This window comes from Episyrphus balteatus, chromosome 4 (genome assembly GCF_945859705.1).
Source record: "Episyrphus balteatus chromosome 4, idEpiBalt1.1, whole genome shotgun sequence".
NCBI classification, from domain to species: Eukaryota; Metazoa; Arthropoda; class Insecta; order Diptera; family Syrphidae; genus Episyrphus; species Episyrphus balteatus.
Genome location: NC_079137.1, coordinates 68,317,165 through 68,336,293, shown reverse-complemented (window position 1 = coordinate 68,336,293; position 19,129 = coordinate 68,317,165). Strand labels below are relative to the sequence as shown.

Genomic DNA, 19,129 nt, shown 5'->3' with positions numbered 1-19,129 from the left:
AAATTGAAATTTTTTTTTATGACCAAAACTAACGGTACCTGCCATATAACGGAAATAGAAAAGTTAATTTTTTTCAAAAACGGCTCTAACGATTTTGATTAAAATTTTTGTGTGTAGTACTACACATAATAGCCAACTTTTTAAATAAAAAAAATATTTTTTGTACCGTTATTAACGGTACCTGTCATAGAACGGTTTTTTTCGTTTCTGAATATCTCGTACAATATTAACCCGATTTAAATGAAAATTTTTATACAAAAGTGTGTAAGTAAAGATAATATTAAAATTTTAGAAAATTTTCAAAAAACGCATTTTTGGTTTTTTTAAAAATATTTCAAAATTTTTTTTTGAAAAATCAATTTTTTGAAAACGAATCAATGAAAAATTTTGAAATTTAGTTTTTATGTGTAAATTAATTATTTCTTCAAAATGGCATACCAACTTTTTTTTTGAAAAATGTTAAAAAATTTTTATATATAAAAAATAATTTTTTTAAAAAACGGCTCCTACAATTTTCGAAAATTTTTTTCTAAAAACACCTTTTTATACAAGAAATAAAATGGCATATTTTTTATTTTTTTTAAGATAATTTAAAACTGAGTTTAATTAATTATAAAAACAGATTTAATTTTTTTATACTACTTATGAAATTTCTTCAAAATATCAAATTTTAAATTTCTTGAATGAAAAGCTTTAACATTATAGTTACTTTAAGCATAAGAGCAAGTACGTGCGACCCCAGTCGTGCAATTTATTTTTTGTTGCTTAAAAAATCTCTATGTACAAGATGGCTTCAAATATAACTCGATATACGAAAAAAAAAATTGCTCTTGAAACTCTACATTTTTTTGGGAACAGAAATCTGTCGAAATGTTTCTAATATTTTTCAATTTTTCAAAATTATTTCGCAATTGTGTATGCTGCAAAAATTTGCTCCGTAATTTCTTGTTTAAGAAGTATTTTTTTTACAATGTTTACAAAATAATATACTTATCGTTCTTTGTTTTCAATTCGGTATTTTATCTGGCATTGGGATCAATTTGCTTAAAGTTGTTTTATTTTTTATACGTTTACAAAATATTATATAACATAAATAAAAGTAATATTCATTTGGCAAAAAATTGTTTTTAGCAATTAACAGTTAGAAAAATTAAATTCGGCAAAGTAATAAATAGATTTTAGAAAATATCCAAAATGGAAAAGTGCGAAAAGAAAATTTGGCAAAGTTAGGAAATACTATGGATTAAACTTTTTAGGAGTTTCTGCAAACCAGCGTTGAGCAAACTGCTTGCTAGGTCGTCCGTATATACTCTACGAATACGATTACGCCAGGCAGACAATTTCTGGGCATATCCGTGGTCTCAAATCGCCTCCATTGCTTCTATGGGCGTGGTACCCATTTTCAGTTCTAGCAGCAAACCAGTGAACATGCCAATATAAGACGCTACTATTTGTGTCCCTTTTGATTAGTAAAATTTCGCATGTTTGTAATAACGATGGATAGCACAAAATATAGTTAATTTTTACTTGCGATATAGGTACTATAGGGCAAGTTTAGGATTCGTAAAAAAAATCGAACTCGAGATAACAATTTTACATGACATTACGATGATGGAGAATGCCAAAAAAGTGGGTCCGACAATTCTGTCTGTCTGTCTGTCTGTCTGTCTGTCTGTGTGTCTGTCTCTATCTGGAGCTGCAGCCTAAACGAGTGAAGTGATTTTCTTCAAACTTGGTAGTTAGCAGTTTTTGGTGATTCCCTAGAGGGGAAATTGAAATTTTTTTTTTATGACCAAAACTAACGGTACCTGCCATATAACGGAAATAGAAAAGTTAATTTTTTTCAAAAACGGCTCTAACGATTTTGATTAAAATTTTTGTGTGTAGTACTACACATAAGAGCCAACTTTTTAAATAAAAAAAATATTTTTGTACCGTTATTAACGGTACCTGTCATAGAACGGGTTTTTTCATTTCTGAATATCTCGTACAACATTAACCCGATTTAAATGAAAATTTTTATACAAACGTGTGCAAGTAAAGATAATATTAAAAATTTAGAAAATTTTCAAAAAACGCATTTTTGGATTTTTAAAAAATATTTCAAAATTTGTTTTTGAAAAATCAATTTTTTGAAAACGGATCAATGAAAAATTTTGAAATTTAGTTTTTATGTGTAAATTAATTATTTCTTCAAAATGGGATACCAACTTTTTTTTGAAAAATGTTAAAAAATTTTTATACATACAAAATTATTTTTTTAAAAAACGGCTCCTACAATTTTCGAAAATTTTTTTCTAAAAATACCTTTTTATACAAGAAATAAAATGGCATATTTGTTTTTTGTTTTAAGATAATTTAAAACGGAGTTTAATTAATTATAAAAACAGATTTAATTTTTTTATACTACTTATAAAATTTCTTCAAAATATCAAATTTTAAATTTCTTGAATAAAAAGCTTTAACATTATAGTTACTTTAAGCATAAGAGCAAGTACGTGCAATTTATTTTGTAATGATTCCATCTTTGTCCTTGCAAGTGTACTAACATATTTGTTGTGTTTGGTATAAAAAATTATAACTGTTAAAATGGGAAGTATTCATCAAATATCAAAGAAGTACATAATATGTATAAAGAATGGCATATTGAAATTTGTTTTTATGCGAAACACGATCACAATACTTCAATTTGAAAAACAAATCTATTATGAAGATTAAAAAAATGTGGGTTGCCTTACAAAGCATATTGGACAAGTGTTTCTTAGAAAGATATCGTATTACTTTTACTTATTTATATACTACAGTGAATAGAACTAAAGAAAAGATATAGAGAACATTCAATAAACAAATGCAGTTAATTCATTTTTGTATACAAGGAACCCTTCAAGCTCCTTAAAACTCATGCGAACTATTAAAATAAATCATGATAAGTATCAGCTTTATCTATCTATCGGTCCATTTCATTAAAGCTTGAAAGGATTTATTGATTTCTTTTTTAATTTTTTACTCAAAAAAAAACAGAAAAAAGAATTTTTTTTTTCAAATATCCATTTTATAATTCTTATTCATAGATTTCAAGATTTTATTTGAGAGTTTAATGGGAAGAACCATTAAATATAAAAGAAAACAAATTATAAAGACCTCCTTTTATACAAATATGTACATAAAGTGTATTCGTATATTGAATGGAATCTATTTCTTTTCTATATGAATTGATATACCTAATAGTGATAAGATTTTGATTTAGATACATTTCATTTTTGTTGCCCCGTTATCTTCTCTGTGCTTTTATCAACTAACAGACGTATTTAGGTTAATTCACAAAAGGAAATTTCGTTAATTTTCAAAAAAATTTTAAAAATGCATTCCACTTTCTTTCTCAAAAATGATAATTCATTTTATGTTATAAGTGTAATTTGCTGCAAAGAAATAGTCATGCCTCAGATTTTTAATTAACTCTTAGCCTTTTTAAACATGACACACAACAGACAAGGTTAAGAAGTAGAAAAAATAAAAATCTGCATGTACAGTGTACATTGTACACTGTGGTGTATACGTAATTTTTTTTTTCATATTTTATGTTTAATCTCCATCCTTGTAATTCGTATGTTTTTTTTTCTTAAAATTTTTTAGGAGAGACAGTGACATTGTTGCACCATATGAAAAATGGCAATACTATAACAGTAATATTCGACAAATTGAACAGGATCGAAATTATGCACTAAACAAAACCAAAAAAGTTGCATGGTTTGTGTCGAATTGTGGTGCAAGAAATGGCCGATTACAATTTGCTCATGAATTACAAAAATATATCGATGTAAATACAATTTTATATAAAATCCAAAATACCTTAAAAAACTAAAAATAAAACTTATTATTTAACTTATATAGGTTGACATCTATGGAGCTTGTGGCTCATTCAAGTGCTCACGTAGTACGGCTGACCGATGCTTCGACATCCTTGACCATGATTACAAATTCTACCTCGCCTTTGAGAATTCCAATTGTAAGGATTATATTACCGAGAAATTCTTTGTGAACGCACTCAATCGGAATATATTACCCATTGTTATGGGTGCCCGTCCGGAGGATTACGAAGTGTCGTCGCCTCATCGATCTTACATTCATGTGGATGAATTTGCCTCACCCAAAGAGTTAGCCGAGTATTTGAACATCTTGGATAAGGACGATGAATTGTACAATTCATACTTCAAATGGAAGGGTACAGGTGAGTTTATAAATACATACTTCTGGTGTAGAGTGTGTGCAACATTGCATGACGAAGAGGGTTTAAAGAAACCTAGATGGTATACGGATATAAATGATTGGTGGCGAGGTGCTGGAGTATGTACAAATGGTTCGTGGCGGAATTTCAAAGCGCGCAAAGACATAATCACAGATGATTAAGAAGGGGGGGCGGAGGGAGGGGATGGTTATTTATGTGTAGGTATATTTATTATTAATTATTATATAAATAGGTATTCAGATTATTGCATTGCAATAGGCTTAAAATAAATATAAATTTGTTTTTTGTTTTCATTAAGTTGGTCGTACTGATTTTTTTGTTTAAAGAGAACAAAGAAAAAGAAAAAAAGATGATTTAAGCCTTATTTGTTTTTAAATAAAATTTGAAATTTGGCCCAAGGGTGAGACTGTAGTAAGTTAAAAGAAACTTTATCCAATTGGTTATATGAGTGAGATAAAAATCGTTGCCAAAATAACTGGTTAGTGAATTTTCTTAGTGAAATTTGTGAGAACTAAATTTGGGTTTTGGTTAAGCTGAATTGCGCGAAGGGTAATCAAAATTCAAAAGCGTGTGTTCAGTATCTTAACATTCCTAAAATGAACTGTGGACTCCGAAACTTTCCATAAAGACCAGACATTGCATATTTTTCAATACATAAAAAAAAGTATGTACTAGGTACATGTACACGCAATACTTCATGCTTCTCACTCACAGAAATAAACTTAGTAACCATTACAAACAAAACTGTTCAACAAATTGAGAACAAGATGGTGCTAAGATCATCAGTTAATCCTTCATTATTGTTGACATTCTAGTTAAAAAGTTAATTTTTACTCTGTATACCTAAACGGCGGCGGAAAAAAGTATAACCACAAAAATATATAAAATGAAGAAATGATACAGAAATCGTTTATGGAGATAATTTGAAAAACGAACGAGGTTTTGGGTTTGAATCCCATCAGCATCTACCACCTAAACATTTTTTGTTCAGGGGTTCTACCTCTTGCGAAGAATTGACAGAGTAAAATTGTGATGAAAAAGTGCATCTCAGTAAAAAAAAATGTAGGTCCCTTTTATTCCTGCAAATAGATAATATGCACAGAAGAATGGTTGAGAGTATTTTGCAACTAGGCCTTGTTTCTTTATGGAGTGGTCGTTTCAGAAATGTATTTCTGTTGAAATCACTCGTCTTCCTTCAGCGTAGGAAGGATAAATAAGTGCAAGTACTTAACTTCGGTTAAGAAGAAATATTCACTAACTGCTACTGAAATCGTATGTACTTATTTTTACTTAAAATGCAACACTTAAATTTCCAGTGTCAAGTACAACTTATTCGGAAATTTAACCACTTGCCACTTACTGTAAAACTTGCCTCAACTTATTTTAATATTTAGTCATGTCAACACTGTCGAACATCAACTATATGACCGACAAGTTGGAGGTTCTGGGATAAAATCCAACCTATACCGACTTGATTTTTTTCCTCTTCTAAGGAATTCGCAAAGCCTTTAGAAGTCTCAATGTCATTTCTTCTCAGTCGTTCGTTTACGAATGATGGCCAATGATTCTTTGTGAGGTCATTGCGGTGGTATTCAGTAACTCCGTTTACAAAGTTTACCTACAATTTTGTCAAAATAATAAAGGTGGAAAATTGGCTGCTGCACTATATTTTTCAGATTATAAATGGCCAAGGCGACAATGATAATGAATTTATTTATAATTTATTTTAGTTAAAAAAAATATTTTAAAATAATTTGAATCCGTTGGTCAAGTTGAATGAATAAAATTTGTTAATTAATTGAAAAAAAAAGTTATGCTTTTCATTTAAACCCCTTTTTTTAAAGCCATATTTGACTAGAATTTATTGCTAAAAATGACAATTATACCCAGGCACATTTCAAAAACACCTGTGTTTTAAATAAGTTTAATTTAACTTTAATACGTTTTTATTGTGTCCACAATGTGACATTATGTTTAGACATTTTGTATTTCAATGTTAATTTAAGTTTCTTCTACATTTACATAAAGTCGGTTGATTGAAAAAAAAAATTATTTATAATTTTGAGTTATGAATGCGTTCCCGGTATGATGAATACTTTCTAAACTAAAGTTGTTGCATTTAAATGCTGTTCGATGCATAGTGTAATTTCAATTGAAATACAAATTATCTGGAATTTCAAAATTACACTTCTATGACTTTCGCATATAAAAGTATGTAAAAAAGTTTAAATATACTATTATATATGCACTTTTTACCAACGTTTTTTCTAAGTTAAATATTCAACTTCTTTGCAAATTGAATTTCCATTTGCTTGCAACCAAAAAGTATCAGTTAACTTTTGACTGTTGTGTATTTAACCAAAAATGCAAAGCCAAAAAAAAAACTTTAAAATATTGGACTAAAATAGAGCCTTTGACTAACGAATACAAAATTAGAACTTATGTTTTAAGCTAAGAAAATTAAACACCCTTGGTTGATGTCTACATTGCTAAAAGATTCCAACCTAAATTCTAGTCATTTACCACCTTGCATGGCCATGAAAAAAAAAAATGATTTTGAAATCAAAACGATCTAACCTCTTTGTATTCAAATTATGTGCTACTTAAGTTAAGTTAAATAAAATATAATTTAATTTTTTATGATAAAAGTAGATTTTTATGTGCAATAATGAGCTAAACTTAAACTTTTAAGTTTAAAACAAAACAAAAAAACACAACATACATTCTTCAATATAATCTAAAAAAGCAGCACAAATCATTGTAATAATTGTTCAAATATAGTAAAATTAATAAGTTAAATTTAATAAATAAAAATTAAGTTTCATTTTAGTTTTGTTTTAAGTTATATTTCTCTTGACTCAAACAGACTTAAGGCTAAAAAAAAGTTTATCATTATAATTGTAAGTTGTTTCTTGATGAAAAATTAAAAAAAATAAAAAGAAAATTAAAAACAAAAATTATAAACTAAAAAAAAATTTAGTAGATACTGTTTATTAAATAGATTATTTTAACACAAACAAAAAAAAATGAATAGAATATAAAAAAATGAACTATAGGCTTTTCTAGTTTTAGAAAAAGTTTAAATAAAAATTTAAAAAAAAAATCAAACAAATATAAATAAAATCATTTGCAAACCATTTTGATAAGTAACCAAATGTTACACAGACACTTTTGTACTTAATTGCGAAAATGATTTTGCAAGAAAAAAAAATTAAATAAGTTTACTGTTAGGTTTTTTTACCAACTTGTTTTAAATTAATATAATAAATTATAATTAATTGAAAATAATTTTTGTATGGCTTAAACTGACTTAAAAAAATAATTGATAAAAAAAGCGATGCTAATAAATATAAACATTTAATTTCCATTTAAAGCTAAAACGTATGCTTCGAATTTACCAAACTGACTTTTTTTTATCAAAAAAAAAAAATCAAAAAACCAATTTCATATAATTTGTACAATTCTTAAAAATAAATAAAACAAATTAATAAAAAAAAAAAAAAAACAAAATGAAATAATTATCAGACTTTGCCTACCATAGCTTCCAGAGAAGTTTTTTTTTTGTATAAGAAGTTTAAAATTAAATGTATGTATATTAAGTTATAATTTTTGTTTCATTATTTTCAATTTTAATTTTAACAAAAAAAAAATGTAATAATGTATGTGAATAATTTATGAGTCCTATTTACTTCTGTGTTATTATGATGATTTTTAAGTACATTTTGCTTTTTTAGTTTCTGTGATACTTGAAATAAAATAATTATATACCTAACTTTTGAAGTTGTTTCTTTTTTAAATTCGAAGAAAAGGATACCGTTATTTGTAACACGCAATTGATTTCGACTTCTATAGACAAAAACTAATATGAATTATATCCAGCAACAGAAAGATTAAATTTTTATTCATTTAAACTGGAACGTTTTGCTGCCCACATTATTACAAGATAAAATGTAAAAGTGTGTGATTGTATCATATGTCCATTACACCTGTCTCAAAATATTGCGACGAGGCAAGATTGATTTTAATAAATATAAAAAGTAAGAATAGGTACATAATAGACATGCTTTTTTGGGCAATTCCATAATTAGCATTGACAGATTTATTGTCCCACCTGTTGCAATTGGAGACTAAAAATCTTTTATTTTAAACATTAGGAATGTAGTTCTGGCTGGGTTTATAACAAAGTATTAAAAGTGTTGCTGTTTTTTTTTATTATCTTTTTCTATGTAAAAAGCGATTAACGATTTTGTTTGGTAGTCCTCAAAGCCAACCTCATTAACGGTCCTAAAACATATTATGAGTTCGAAACGAAGCTTTAAGCGACCCTTAACGTATCGTATTTGTCTTCTGCATTTGTCAGATCGTTTTCACCGATGATTCTTTTAAACCAGATAAAGCTTTTTTGACTGTTGCCAACATTTTTCATTCAGCCCTTTATTCCTATATCACCGACAAAAATTTCATCGAAAATAAGTTGAGTCAACTTGGTGGTTGTCCTATAACTTTTCAGCGGTTGAGGCTGGGCTGGAAGTCGATGTTCTCATGTTCTTCAAACATCTTACCTTTAAAAGCATTCTTAAAGTTTGGGCTTCAGAAAACCTTTTTTTCGCTACTTTCAGGGTTCCCCAAGGCAGTTATTTAGGTCCCCTCCTATTCATCCTTACCATTAATGACAACGAAATGGTCATAAAGCACTCAACAGAAACAGAAAATGTGTATTCCATTCGGGTGAAACTTCCAAGATTCCGAGCGACCAAAAATATTTCGGGTGCAAGGGCTTCCATGTGAAACTCACATTATTCTGTTAAATTCACTTTCACAAGAACTGATGGTCTGTCATTTGTCTAAGCCAAAAGCCCTCAATTATGATTTTGAAAAGAACTCAGTATTGGCTTTTTAACTAACAATATCGACTCTAATTTTCGGAATTAGCAATTCTAACAAAATAATAAACTTAACAGAAGTTTCCAAAATAAAGCCGCTTAAAGAGTTTTGTTGAGTTCTATAAGTAGCCAAGATTGAGCACTTCAAGCATTGGAAAATTGACCAAACACCAAAACGAAATTAACTGTTTGGTGATCATCTATTATTTTCATTTTGGCAAGATTGTGAATCGGTTGCTATCAAATGTTTTTGATTGCATAAACTAAATTCGAATCCAATCAATTCAAAACACAATATATTTGAATATGAAACATTAACAGAATGTATTTGGTTTTTCTTTTTTTTTTCAACAACAAAAAACACTGGTTACAAAAACAAAGTAAATATAAGATTTATATAAAAAACAAGTGGATTCATTAATGGACTTTACAGGTATTAAGTTGCATAATGAGGTTCTTAATAGATGAGGTATCTGCTCCAGCCATGACTTTAGAAGCAATTTTTCTTTTAAGTGCAATTGCTTCAACTTTCTTAGAAAGCTATAAGAAACATAAAAAAATATTAAAACATCTTTAAAACAAATAAGTATTAAGAAACTTACTTCATAAGCTCTTTTTATAATCGAATGAGACATTCCAGCCAATTTGGCTGCATTAAAGCCATATGATTTTGGACAAGCACCAGATGTATATTTGTATAAGAAAACAACAGTCTCTTGAGTTGGATCTTCGGTATCTTCGTTCTCCACCATACAAGCCTAAAAGACAAAAACAAATATAGATTAAATGAAGATAAAACCATTCATGTAAAATACTAACCATATGACCCAAAACAACTCGACTGTCTTGATGGAAGAAATCGATCAAATTGTGATAATGTGTAGAGAAGAGTGTTCTACACTTAAGATTGGCCAAGAAATGAACAACCGATGCTGCAATGGCTGTGCCATCATAAGTTGCAGTTCCACGACCTAATTCATCAAGTAGAACTAAACTGTTAACTGTAGCGTGTTTCAGGATCAATGAGGTTTCATTAAGTTCCACCAGGAATGTACTGTGACCAGAAAGAATGTCATCTTGAGCACCCAATCTAGTAAATATTCTATCAACCAGCGATAGTTTGCAACTATTTGCTGGTACATGACAGCCCTATAAATTAATCTTCCGTTAGACAAAAAAAGTAATTAGAATAAATCAAGCTTACAATTTGTGCCATAACCACTAAAAGTCCAACTTGTCTCATCAATGTACTCTTACCACCCATATTTGGGCCTGTAAGAAGCGACAAAGGTGCATTGCCAGATGATCCTAATGCAATTCCATTTGGAATGTAGGTCTCCGCCGCTACGCAAGGATGATAACCTTCCTCAATTTCAATGAATGGCGTCTCAGCATCACAATCGAACTCAGGGACACAAATGAAATTTTGATTACGAGCATATTCGGCAAGAGAGCATAGAACATCTAAAGTTGCTAGATTATCTACACATTGTTTCCACAAATCATAGTGATTTGAGAATTTTTCAAAAACTCTGCGAGATAAATCTCGTAAAACATTATTTCTATCATCTTCAGCTTGTTGCATTTGTTTGAGCAAATTCTAAAACAAGAATTGTTGTTTTGAAAATATTTCTTAATTAACGGTTTTTGTATTTTTACCCTTGTTTCATTGGTATGATATCGGCGGCATGGTTTGGCACCCTTTTTTTGTCCCTCTAAGAAATAATCACTACCAGCTTTCCTAGCATGACTTTCGGGAACTTCAAGTTGAAAACGTTTCTTGTCACTACCAAAGTAAGTTATACGACATCCAAAGTATTTTTCCTGTTTTACGAGATATTCTTGGAGTTTCTTATTAATTTCTTCAATTCTAGCTTCGGTATTATCAAATTCGGCATCAACATTTTTTTCAGGAGCTATGACGCCTGTTTTTAGAGCTTCTTCATGATCAAATGCTTTCTAGAAGAATAAAAGCCACATTTATTCAATTTACTGTAAACGAATATTGGATTATGTTTCTCACTTACTTTGAAAAACTTTAAGACTTTCTTTAGTTCTGGGAAACATCCATCTGGCTGCAGTTGTGATAAGCGTTTGATTAAACTTGACTCACAGTTTTTAAAAATCTCTGGAATTTGTTGTACGACTTCGAATCCTTTTAAAATGTCTATAAAGTTCTAAAACAAAAAAAATTGTTGAAAGTTAGGATTTCATATTTAAAGTTTTGTTTCACTGAATGTTAAAAAAAAAGTTGAGATACAATCAGACATGACATTACGATAAATAGAGAATGCAAAAAAAGTGAGTCCCGGAACTTTGTCTTTCTGTATGTATACGGCCTAATCTGAGTCAAAACTAAAATTGGAGAAAAAATTAATGTTTGGATTTTGAAAAATCGAATTTTCGAAAACGCAACAATTTTGTTTTTACAACATCTAAAATAATATTTATATTAATATTTGCTACAAAATGGCATACCAGCTTGTTTTTCAAAAAAATATTTAGAAAATTATTTATAAAAAAATAGTTTTTTTACTAAATACATACATATACATTTTACTAAATTTGTATTTAATATCTTAGCAATTTGAATTCTAAGAGTAAAAAGTTTTCATTCTTGTGTAATGACTGTAAAATTTCAAATATTGCTCTTTAGCTGCAAAACATTAATAATAATGCTGAAGATAATAATTCTAGTAGATAAAGGAGGATTGCTTTTTGATCATTTCTCAAATTTTCTTATGCATCATTTCTCATCAGTTAAAAATTCAATATGATTAAATAACTGTTTGCATTAAATCTCTCCGCAAAACTACTCGAAACTCAAACTCAAAAAAAGTAGACAGATTTCAACCAATATTGGTTCCAATGTTTTCTGAACTCTTTCCCAGAAATTGTCTTGATTTCTAAATTTTTCTTTTTCAATATGATCTATGACATGAATTTAAAGTCCCGTGGCTGTATTGGGAAAAAATATAATTTTAAATTGAATTAAAATTCACAAAGTCCATGCAATTTAAACAAAAAATAATGAAAATTATTCTTTGTTTACATTTTTTTTCTTCTTCTTTTTAAAAAATTATATCCATTTAAACTTAAAAAAAAAAAACCATTTGCAGTATGCTTTGGAAGATCAACCGAAAAGGCATATTGTTATTGGCAACATGATATTCTGAAATATTTTCCTTTAACTTTAATACTGACTAGACTTCAATTAATGTTTAAAGCAACTTTCACATAATAAATGTTTGCGTTGTTTTCAATGGCATCTAAACTCGAGTTAAAAAAAATCAAATCTAAATATGAATTGACCAACAAAACGTATATGCCGTATTCTAATTGGATTAAATATTCAAATTAATTTCTAGTTTGAATCTATAGCATTTCTTGAAAAAAAAAAAAAATTGTTAAAAAAAACTATCAACTTACTTGAATTTTCTTCTTGTTATACATCTTCTCATCAAAGAATATTGCTCTTCCATCTGGATGTTTTTCCGCGACCAATTTATTACCAAACAAATTAATTTGTGCCAAATATCTTTCAAAATCAGGCAGCGGAGCTAGCAGACCTCGGGCTTCCTTTAATACTTCATCATTCGCCATCAAATCAGAAATAGCATTTTGTCGTTCACGTATGACATCAATATTACAACTTGGCGAACAAACCCAATAATGAAGAAGACGTTTTCCAAACTTTGTACAACACTGATCTAGAGTGCTGTAAAGTGAATGTTCTTCTCCAGTAATTCTAAGATTAGACAATGTAATAGAATCCAAAACCATATGATTATTCATTTGATTTCGTTTAGCTTCTGATTTCGGTGCTGATGATTTATTTTCAATTAATTGATCAAGCATATCAGGTGGAACGTATAAATGGAAATGTGCCGATGGCATAACTTTCTCCTCCAAAAGACATCGATTGAGATAGTTGATACAGCCTCCTAGAGCTTTTAAGGCAAGGGTATAACATGCGTGAGGAGTAAGACCAAGATGATCGCCTTCATCTTGCATTGATTTAATCAATGCTGGCCATTCTTTTCCAGATTTGGTATAATATCTTTCACCCAAATGTTTAAGGGTTTTCTCTGCCGTCCACGATTGATTTCCAGAGGGAAGGTAATCTTTTAGAACACCGCCTAAGATAGTTCGGTAGATTTGTTGAGTACGCGACGAGAGCGATTGTTTTTCAGAAATAATCTAAAATAGGTGTGTTATTGGGAAATAAAGGAGTGTCGTTCATAAAAACCTACCAAAACAGGAAAATGATGAGAAATAAGGGTAAGAAAACGAGAACAACTCTTATCATCTTCAAATTCACCAACATAAAAGTCTCCAATCGATGTATCAGTGAAACAGACTCCATATTTGCTTGTTGTTCCTTCATTCTAAATTAAAAAAAAGTCTTTAGCTTATTTAGAGAATCTTGGTTAAACGAAGGACATACAAACCTTTTCAACAATGGACAGCATAAAGTTGGGTTGGTAATTGGGTGTTATCTGGCAGTAATGGGATCCAAAGATTTGAGTTCCTCTGTTGGATATCTGGCAGATTTCTCTTTTCACAACTTTGTCGTACTTTGTTGTCTTACCTTGTTTCTTGCATCGCTCGGTCATCATGTCTGGGGTTTCGGTTTGTTCAACACGAGCCACCTTGAAGAGACAAGCAAAGATAAGAAAGAAATTTGTAGAAAATGATCGTTAAATTAAAGACTGTGTTAAACGACTGTGTTATAGCGTAGAGCCCAATCAAAAAAAAAAAAAAAAATCAAAACAGAAAACTTGGAATATTAAATACATAAAACGATGGTGATTGAATAAATGGTATGGTTTTTGTTAGTGAAAGTCTATAGGACATTTACAGATCAACTGGATGAACTTTTTAGGGCTTGATTTTAAATCTGTGATAATAATATGTAATATAAATATAAATTCGTTAAAAGACAATTCATATAAAAAATTACAAGCAATGCAGAAACAGATTTAAAACGTTTCTTTCCAACAACGCTAAGAACCAATAATTCAGTAGAAATATTGAAATATTTGTTGATCAAAAATAAATCAATGTGGAGAACAATTAAGCTATTCGTCTTAAATTAAAAAGTTATAACAGTAAATACACCAAATATATCCAAATGTCCAATGTCTTAAACACGTTTTTTGTCGAAAGCATTGTCGAAATTAGAAACAGTTTCCCAAGTAAACCATATTTCAATTCTGTATTTGATTATTATTATTATTACCTTAATTTTCAACTTAAAGAAATTAATTTGAATGACTTGAAACCTGTGTTAAAATCAATGAACAATAAAAAGGATGCAAATGGAGCTGACACTTTTGAAATTTGTGGTGAAATGTTGGTTAAAATTATTAGTGTATCATTAACAAATTGCTGCAAAGAATTTGTTATTGCCCCAGTTAAAAAAAAAATAAGATTTTAAGAGAGTAAAGGATTTCAGGCTTGTTTAAATGATGTATCTAGAAAATAAAATTATGGAAAAGATTGTATATAATCAGGTAAAAAATTACTTAGAATCATTTAATCTTATTTCATGCCACCAATCTGGTTTCTGAAAAAAATCATAATTGTGAATCCTTTCTTAATCTTGTCATCACTAAGTGGAAAATTGACGATCACGAAAAAAAGTGGTAGTGGCCGGGTCTCAAGAATTTAAAAGATTATTCGAAACTGAAGACTATTTGATTTTAATTGATAAACTCAAAATGAATGGCTTGAAAAATAATGACCTAAATTGGTTTACCATGGATCCATATAAATTTGAATGGGCTTCAAAAGAAAGAAAAACTAGACAAAACTAGATTTTTAAAACAATACATTTATTTAAAGAACAAAAAATAGTAACGAAGAAAAACAAAAACAAAAATAATAAAAAATTATTAAAATTATTTTAATTTTAAGTGAAGCGATTGAATATAATAATTCAATTTATAAGTTCAAGTGACCTCAACTCCAAAAATTTATAAAGCGTTTCGCCCAGGTACGACAGTGGGCTCATCAGTTAGATCTGTCGTACCCTTACTAAGACGCCTTATTTTATATAGTGTCGGTAAACATCGACCAAAATAAGGCGTCTTAGTAAGGGTACGACAGATCTAACTGATGAGCCCACTGTCGTACCTGGGCGAAACGCTTTATAAATTTTTGGAGTTGAGGTCACTTGAACTTATAAATTGAACAAAAAATAGGGTCACGAGTTTGACTTGTTTTTTAAAAATCTTATTTCGATAAATTTGGAGTAGGTATTTAAGTTCCCAGCCAGGTTCTTATAAAATTGTCAAACTTTTCAAATTTATGAACCTATGGAATCAAAACACGGCAATGACTTGGAATAGTTTTTTATGTATTTTTTTTGCTATTTTTGAAAAATTGGGTAAGAAAACAAATCATAACTTTTGGTATTGTAAATTTTGTTGAACCATTATACTAATGAATGATTTAAAAAAAAGGGACTTATAGACTTATAATAGTTTCTAAATGCAATAATTAAAATTCGTTAAGCCTAGTGCGCTGCTGAAGCGAATCGAAAAATTTTGAAGTCTCCAAAGTCAACAGCAAACATGTTAACAAAAAAATGCCATCGGGTATTATAGCAAAGTAAAAATTATATAAATACAAATACAAAATTCAAGTAACAAATTTAATTTCGTTCAAGATTTCGTTAACGAAATTTTGTATGGAAATTTTCGTTTCGCATCAGCAGGGTCCTAGGCTTTAGAAGAAACAAAATTTACAAAAATTCAAAAACAAATTATATGAATACAGAATACGTTAAAAATAGATTTATTTAAAATAGTTATATAAACGTTTGTAATGATTTTTTTAAATGGCAAAATATTTGCAAAATACTTTCAAATATGTAAATATTTGTAAACATAAAAAAAATGAAGTTGGAAAATATTTGTAGTTTAAACTCACCTTATAACCCCTTTCAATAAGAGTTTGTGCCATTTTAGCGTATGTCCCTTCCGGAGCTCCCGAATGTGCAAATTCTCCCTTCATATAAGTGAATCCAAGTTCTTTAATTGTAATGTCAGCATCCATGTGATAGAATTCATAGAATTTACCAACTTTAAAGAACAACACACAATCGTAGTTGTCTTGTTTCAAAACCCACCATTGTCTCATTCCCTTCAATTAAAACAAATAAATTAAAAGACATTACACTCTATCAAAATCCTTACCGGTGTTTGTGAATTTAAAAAACTCTCCGGAACCAATAAAGTTCCCGGATCATAATCTGGATGATCTGGTCGACGACCTTTTTTATCTTTAATTTTATCTGGTTTAAGGAATTCCAATTTATTATGAAGCCAAACAACTGGCTCGTCCAAATTTGACCCAGAATTGACAATTTCTTCTAATTTCTTTTGTTCTTTCTTGGATTTTGGTTCATCATCTTGAAGATTCTTTAGTTTTTCCATTAATTCAGTTGGTGGTTTATCGTCTTCGTCGTTGTCATTGACATCGACTTCCATTTCTTCTTTGACTTCTTTAACTGGTGGAATGTTGTCAGAAGTATTTTCACTTTCTGAATCATCCGAATCGACGATGCATGAAATTTTTGAACGTTTTTTCTTTTGGACAATTATTTCTTCTTGATCGGAATCACTGAAATAAGTGTCTAGTTGTCGTTTGGCTGTTTTTTTGGGAGGTTTTTTTTATTTAATGTAATTTAATAGAATTTGTGAAATAAACTTACTTGGTTTAGTTGTTTCTGGTTTTGGTGATTCTTCTTTAATTTTTTTGGTTCCATTTTGAGATGGTTCTTTAATTTCAGTTTCTGGTTTTGTTGGTTTTTTGGCTGATGTTGCGGGTGATTTAGCAAAATAATTGAATAATGTGTTGCCACCGCTTTTGGGTGTTCCACCAAGGCTGTTGCGTTTTGACATTTTTCTTTTGTTTTTAACAAAATATAGACGAAATAACTTATTGCAATAGTTTGAGACGATTTTTCACGTGCACATTACAATTTCAAGGACTAACGACAACGAGGAGAAAGAACGACTGTCGCCGACGCGTCTTTTTATTTTTGCTTCCGCCAAAATGTTTTGCGAAGTTTTTGTTTATTTTTTTTTTTTATGTTTGCAGAAAAATAGATTTTGACATTTGTGGTGCAGACAAAAGAAAACAGAGTTGTTATATATTTTAAAAAAAACTGTATTACCGACAGCAAAATTCACTGTCAGCTATTACACGGTGACGCTTGAGGCTTGACTCTTTTTGAAATTCAATGAGTTAGAAGGGGACGACAACATGATTTTTCTCTTAAGCCAGAACTATAATTGGCGGATGGAGTCGGAAGCTACTGTCAATTGTTGTTGTTTTCTTTGTATTTTCGATAAGTTTTCATCCGTCGAGTGCGGTTGCGAGCGCTGTTCCCCTCCGTATGCATCCGACGATCCGACAATTATAGTTCTGGTTTTAGCCATTCATGGAATTTCAAAAAGAGGCGCACCCCTTGCGTCTCCGTGTGTAATAGCCAGCATTGCCAACTGAGGCATAATTATGCCTTTAAGGCATAATTTTATTAGCTAAGGCATTGAGGCTTATTTTTTGCCAAAAAGGCATAATTTTTTTCATTCCACTCTTGATTTATATTTTAAAAGATTCTTATAATTTTTTAAAAAATATATTGATAAAAAGGACTAAAAATTAATAGTATATCATTATATCTTTTAAATAAATGTTGTTTTAGATTTTATTTACAGAATTGGTTTTTACCCTTTAACTCTTGTTATGTTTTTCTCGAAGAATTTTGTCCACATTAATCAATTTTACTAGACGAGAATCTATAAAAGCAATTTTGTTGCTATAAAAAGGCCTAAAAAGCTTGCAAATAGGCGATTATTTCTTAATGGTGAACAAAATTGGTCGACAATTTCTTCCAATTATGTAAAGCAATGTCTTAGTTTCCTTGAAAAATTCCTTTCGAAGAAAATAAGTGGCCGTTTCATGACAAATAAGTTGCCTTATATATAAATTAATTAATTAAAGATTCCGTTATGTGTACGTTCAATTTTTGTATTTAATTTTTTTTAACATAAATTAAAAAATCTAAATTAAGGCATAATTAAATTAAAATTAAACAATAATTTTGACTGAATGGGTTGGCAACGCTTGTAATAGCTGACAATTAAGGTGATAGCAGAAATTCAATCAAATTATGCCAACTTCTCACGAGTCGATTTTCGATTTTTTACATGGTTGGACTTGTTGATAAATTTATTTATGAAACATCACCTTTTCGTCTATTATTTTTTAAACATTCAGACTTGACTGAGGATACAACAAAGTGACACAATATTAGATTAACCCTGAATTGATCAACTTTTTTCATTGATGACACCTGAAAAGTGACCTAAGAATTTTTCTTACTCTTGGAACTTAGTATGATTTGTAGAGCAGCTGGTTGAACTTGTTAAATGCTACATTTTGTTTTCTGCGAATTTGGAGAAATAAATATTTCCACCTGCAGTCATTGCAAAAATTCTAGCGTGGTGAATTTTTAACTAATTGATGATAAATAAACATGTGGTTTTGATGAAAACCTATTTAGAACTGGGTATTAAAAACATTTTTCGGCCTTATTTCATTTTGTGATGCTTAATTTTCAAGGGCTGAGGTAAGCTCGCCTGAATCCAAGGTTCGTTCTGAGGAAAGCAATCTTAAAAACTCAGTTAGAGAGAAAACACCGAATTCTTTCCAATTAGTAATGTTCTTTATTCTTTTAATCAACTAACTACTTTCTTATTTACAATTATTTATTCTTTCTTTATTTTTCTTTATTTATTATATTTTTTTTTTATTTATTACATAATAATATATCCTAACATGCTCTGAATAGAAAAGCCCTGCCTTGAGTGGGAATTAGCCCAGGCCCAAGGTGATAGGGAATATTCCAAGCACACCTCCTAACGAGGGTGAATAGAGCGCTACCTATAACTCTCGGCGAAAGCCCAGGCTCAAAATGAGTGGGAAG

General features: G+C 29.5%; 2 protein-coding genes across 6 annotated transcripts in view; one reads left to right on the top strand and one right to left on the bottom strand.

Annotated features, from left to right (window-relative positions):
* Positions 1 to 5,864, top strand: part of LOC129917997 (glycoprotein 3-alpha-L-fucosyltransferase A) — a 29,365-nt gene extending 23,501 nt beyond the window's left edge. For all 5 annotated transcript variants that reach the window (XM_055998281.1, XM_055998279.1, XM_055998280.1 and 2 more), the window contains exons 5-6: positions 3,634 to 3,817; positions 3,892 to 5,864. In XM_055998281.1, coding sequence (XP_055854256.1) covers positions 3,634 to 3,817; positions 3,892 to 4,407 — 700 coding nt within the window. In that variant the 3' untranslated portion in view covers positions 4,408 to 5,864. The remainder of the gene's footprint in view (positions 1 to 3,633; positions 3,818 to 3,891) is intronic.
* Positions 5,865 to 9,428: 3,564 nt separating this feature from the next.
* LOC129918906 (probable DNA mismatch repair protein Msh6) lies at positions 9,429 to 17,216 on the bottom strand. The gene is made up of 12 exons (XM_055999665.1): positions 16,850 to 17,216; positions 16,332 to 16,786; positions 16,066 to 16,278; positions 13,581 to 13,781; positions 13,383 to 13,517; positions 12,559 to 13,329; positions 11,157 to 11,306; positions 10,789 to 11,088; positions 10,334 to 10,729; positions 9,949 to 10,278; positions 9,732 to 9,887; positions 9,429 to 9,669 (listed from the first exon to the last, which is right to left on the bottom strand). Exons 1-12 carry the CDS (start codon positions 17,037 to 17,039, stop codon positions 9,547 to 9,549), a joined length of 3,420 nt encoding a protein of 1,139 aa, XP_055855640.1. The 5' UTR covers positions 17,040 to 17,216; the 3' UTR covers positions 9,429 to 9,546.
* Between the last annotated feature and the right edge of the window lie 1,913 nt (positions 17,217 to 19,129).